This window comes from Sinocyclocheilus rhinocerous, unplaced genomic scaffold (genome assembly GCF_001515625.1).
Source record: "Sinocyclocheilus rhinocerous isolate Xijiao unplaced genomic scaffold, SAMN03320098_v1.1 scaffold555, whole genome shotgun sequence".
NCBI classification, from domain to species: domain Eukaryota; kingdom Metazoa; phylum Chordata; class Actinopteri; order Cypriniformes; family Cyprinidae; genus Sinocyclocheilus; species Sinocyclocheilus rhinocerous.
In genome coordinates this window covers 55196-60529 of record NW_015629527.1, presented here as the reverse complement: position 1 = coordinate 60529, position 5334 = coordinate 55196, and the positions used below count along the sequence as shown (strand labels likewise).

The following is a 5334-nucleotide window of genomic DNA, read 5'->3' as shown; positions in this document are numbered from 1 at the left end:
GTTCTTTTGAACTTTCTATTCATCAAAGAAACCTGAAAAAAAAAAATCCTACTCAGCTGTATAATAATAATAAATTTTAAGTTTTTTTGAGCAGCAAATCAGAATATCAGAATGATTTCTGAAGGATCATGTGACTGGAGTAATGATGCTAAAAATTCAGCTTTGAAATCACAGGAATAAATTACATTTTAAAATATATATTTAAATAGAAAACAGTTATTTTAAATAGCAAAAATATTTCAAAATTTTACTGTTTTTGCTGTACTTTGGATCGAATAAATGCAGGCTTCTTTAAAAAACATTAAAAATCTTACTGTTCAAAAATGTTTGACTGGTAGTGTACAAAGCTGGTTTTAAATGTCGTAAATCAGTGCCTAAACATAAGAAAAACACAAAATTACGCGACTAACTGGGTGGACCGAAAGTCTCGCTCTCGTTATGTTCACATCACGCACCCGGCTTCTTTCCACACAGACGTTATTGCACAGTGAAGCCACCTTAGGTGTATAAAAATAGAGTAAGTACATTGAAACGAGTGAAATCCAGCCTCTTCTGGGGGCTTTAGCCAGCACCAGCGGCCAAGAGCCGTCGCATGACCGCAGCACAGTGTTTGGCTGAACACCGACGGGACGCTCTGTTTTCCTCATGCACGTCTCATACAAAAATCAAGGATATTCCGTCTGGAAAGGAGCCGCTATACGACGGTCTCGAGGCCGGTGAGTTTGGGTGTGAGTATGCGCGGAGTGATGCCGTTGTTCAGGTCTTCCTCGAACTCTAGAAGCTGGCCCATGAAGTTGAGGTTGGGCGAGATGATGGGCCGCCGGGACTTGACGAACTTGTATGCGTCTGTCATGGTCATCCAGGTGTGTTTCATCAGGTAGGCGATGACGATGGTGGCGGAGCGCGACACGCCGGCCTGGCAGTGAATGAGGAGCCCCCGACTGGCCTGGTGCGCCTCTTCTGTGGACGGGAAAAACAGAGAACGTCAGCAACAAATGTCCCGATCATCAGCATTTCTCAGAAAACGCTCCGTTACCAAAGCATTTGTCAAGTCACAGATGTCCCTGTTCTCAAAAATGTCTTTTTTTTACCCTCAGTCAGGTTGAATCTCAAAGAAATATCTGCATAAATCAATCAATAAAATACTATAAATATTTGGCTATAATTATTATTGTTATTAATTATAAATATTGCAATAGTCATTTATATAATTTATTATGCATTATATATATATAAATATATAACATTTTAATTATTATTATGTAATTATGAAATTACATATAATTTATACTTCAGATTATTGATATATTATATTATACAGTGTACTACACAAATTGTAATTATAATTTAATATTTTTAACATTAAGTAGTTATTACAATAATAATTTATTCTGTATTATTATTATTATTACCATTATTCATATTAAATATTTTAATTATAATTATGTATTAACATATAACTTATATTACATACAATTAAATAATTAAATATATAAATGAATTGTAGACATGTAATCATTAATCATTTTTTCATAATTTACAATACATATAATTGCACAAATTGTAATTATCATTTATTACTTTACTATGAATTATAATTATTATAATAATTTATATAACATTTTGTATTATTTATTATGCATTGTATGCATTATTATATATTTTTGTTAAATATATAATATACGTTCATTGTAATAGTTAATTATAATTATTACAATAATAATTTACATAACATTTTGTATGATTTATTATATGCATTATTATATTTTTTTGTTAAATATATAATATACAGTGGTGGCTAAAATGGCAATTAATGGCTAAATGAATGTTTGGAAATGTAAGCTGATATTTCCTACTGACACACTACAGTAAAATACAGAAATAACTGACTTAAAACCATTTTTAGCTGCTGGAAATACTAGTGTCCTAATCATTTTGGCCACAACTGTATATTATTTATTAATTAATTATAATATTTAATTATAACTCATAATTAGTCTAATTATGACACATTATATTCATAATATATATTCATTATTATAACTATACTACTATATTATATAATTGTTTTACTATAATTATAGTACTATATATAGTTTATTACTATGTATATATTATTTATTTATTATGGATGTGACACACACATGCATACATACACATGCATAATAAATAAATAAATAAATAACATTTTTTGTTTCTCTTTCAGCAAAACTGTCATCCTGTCTTCCTCCTGATCTTGCAGCTGAAGTACTCTTGACAGGTTCTCTCTGTCGTACCGATGAACTCGAAGGCCTCCTCGAAGTACTGCCGCTGATGTATAAATCTCAATTTCGAGAAATTGACCCTTATGACTGGTTTTGTGGTCCAGGGTCACAAATAAGCTTTCCACTGATGTATGGTATTTACCGAGATACAACTAATTGAAAATCTGGAATCTGAGGGTGAAAAAAAATCAAAATATTGAGAAAATCATCTTTAAAGTTGTCCAAATGAAGTTCTTAGCAATGCATATTACTAATCAAAAATTAAGTTTTGATAATCATCTGCTGTGGTACCTGTGAACTCGAAGGCCTCCTCGAAGTACTGCCGCAGGTTCTGCTTGTTGCTGTCGCTGGCGGGTAAGCGCTTGTACTTGAACAGGCCGAGCTCGTAGTGGTAGAGCGGCAGGTGCGTGGTGACGTTCAGGATGAAGCCGATGTCCATGCGCTGCATGAGCTGCAGGTCCTGAGCGTCCCGTTCGTTGCCCAGGAACAGGAAGGGGAGGATGGCCGTCAGCTCTGCGTTCTCGATGTCCGGTGTGGAGGGCAGGGAATGAGGTAGCGCCCCTGACAGGCCCACCGCGGTACTGCCGTCCTGTCCTTCCTCCAGGTGAAGAGAGTGCTCGCACAGATCACCGTGGCTCTGTCGGAAACCAGCGAGGCCTCCTGCGAAACATTCATTAAAAACAATCAATCGATCGCTCTAGTGAAGCTCAACCAAAAGAGAGCCGTTGCTGAAACATCACAAATAAAGCATGAAGCTTGACACTTAATATGTGAGCGACTTAAGACTGCTTTTGTGCTCCAGGGTCACATATAATAATGTTTTAATGAAACTTTTTGTCCGTAATGTATTTTTAATGTACAGTATGAACTGTTGATAATAGTCCAGGCTGTTGCGTGCTCATTTGTCTCGTCATAAGAGACGTGTCCTGTTTTTGAGGTCACACTGAAGGATTTGCATGTAATTTGCATTTCAGGTTGAATAATTTCCAGATCGCGTTACAGATCTGTCTTATTTGCATGCAGAATGATTAATAGTAGCCTATCTCCCGAGATCAGTCAGAGCTTATCACATACTTTATTAGGTCATAAATTCACTACATATAAGAAACATGGCAAAAAATATGACACTGAAATTCCAGACATGTTTAAATTTATATAATAATAAATATACATAATAAAATTGTAAAATATTTTTAGTGATATAATTAATTATAACATCATTAATTATAATGTATTATTACTACATAATACAACATTATATATTATTATATTAGGTATTATAAATTTGTATAATGATGTTTGATATTATTATATAATCTAATCTCCATTTCCATTTTATAATATAACCTAATCTCCATAATGAATGAAAAAAATTATTTATAATATTACAATACAATATAAAATACAACATTATATATTATTATACTAGATGTTATAATAAATTGTTATATTAGGCATTAATAATAAATTCTAATTAGTATATCTGATAATATAATCTCGATTCCCATTTTATAATAGAATAAAATCTCCATAACTCACATTTACATTTAAGCATTTATTGGATACTTTTATCCAAAGCAATGATTGATTAAAACATTAATAATTATGATATAATAATACATTATATATTATAATATTAGGTATTAGGTAGGTTATTAATTATGTCCAATTTTTTAAAAACAGTAATTAAAATATTACTATATAAAAAACAACAACATTGTATATTATTATATTAGGTATTGCAAATTATAATTTGTATAATTATGTCTTACAATATAATCTAAACTTGCATTTTATAATAGAATATCCATAATTAAAAATGTTCATTATAATATTGCTATATAATATAAAAAACAACATTATATATTATATTAGGTCATATAAATTATAATTAGTATGTTGTATAATATAATATAATCTCCATAATTTACATTTAAGCATTTAGCAGATGCTTTTATCTAAAGCAATAATTAATTAAAACATTAATAATTACAACATATTACAACATACTATAAAATAACAACATTATATAATATTATATTTAGTATAATTACATCTTATTTTTTAATATAATATCATCTCCATTTTCCAAATGATGTTATGAGCTTTCATATGTGTACAGAACAGTCTGTTAAACCTCTATCAACACCTGAGGCCTCGAGCAAACAACAGCTATAACACCGACGACAAAGAACAAGCATCAGCAGACGAGCAAACACCCTTATAATAAATGTTGAACTTGTCATACTGGACATCTGCGCTTCCCCAGTAACATACATCAGATGAATACAGCGTGTGAAGTTATAGTCTGTTAAACTTCAGTTAGTCAAATGTGAAACCTGTAGCACCTGTTAACCTGCCTCTCATTCACAACTGCTGAAGAAGACAGCTCACTGGACTGAGTGAATCTCGTTAATCGCACCGGAAAGCACCTTCAACGCTCGCTCATTTATAGAAACCCACTCACACTGTTTCTAAAAGACTCACACTGAAAAGAACTCAAATCCTGGTTTCTCTGAAAAGTTATTGCTTTCAACTTTGGATGTTTGGGATGAAGTCATTTGCACTTTTGAAACCACCTGTTTTTCCTCAGGGTTAGCACATAATCCAAATGGGTCTTAAAGGGGTCATAGGATGCTACATGCACTTTTACAAGTTGTTTGAACTGAAATGTGTGTTGGCAGTCAACCACCCTATAATGATAAAAATCCACCCAGTGTTTTTTTTTTCATCTGGTTAAATGTTTTCCCTTTTTTCAAATCGAGTCATATCAACTTGTGGAAAATGGGCATCCTATGACCCCTTTAACAACGATACTAATGTCACTGTATTTATTTTCTATATTTATTTATTTATCTTTATTAAGGCTTTTAAGGCTAGTTTAAAATATGATGTTTGTTTTATGTACTTGAGTACACATATGTGACCCTGGAGCACAAAAGCAGTCTTAAGTCGCTGGGGTATATTTGTAGCAATAGCCAAAGTATGGGTCAAAATGATTGATTTTGCTTTCATGCCAAAAATCATTAGGATATTAAGTAAAGATCATGTTCCATGAAGATATTTTGTA

At 32.0% G+C, this 5334-nt stretch overlaps 1 protein-coding gene across 1 annotated transcript in view; it reads right to left on the bottom strand.

Annotated features, from left to right (window-relative positions):
• Window positions 1–560: 560 nt before the first annotated feature.
• The window catches only part of LOC107739190 (dual specificity protein phosphatase 10-like), a 14121-nt gene continuing 9347 nt past the window's right edge, over window positions 561–5334 (bottom strand). Inside the window, exons 3-4 of the mRNA XM_016551216.1 lie at window positions 2556–2924; window positions 561–960 (exon numbers count right to left, since the gene is read on the bottom strand). Coding sequence (XP_016406702.1) covers window positions 695–960; window positions 2556–2924 — 635 coding nt within the window. The 3' untranslated portion in view covers window positions 561–694. The remainder of the gene's footprint in view (window positions 961–2555; window positions 2925–5334) is intronic.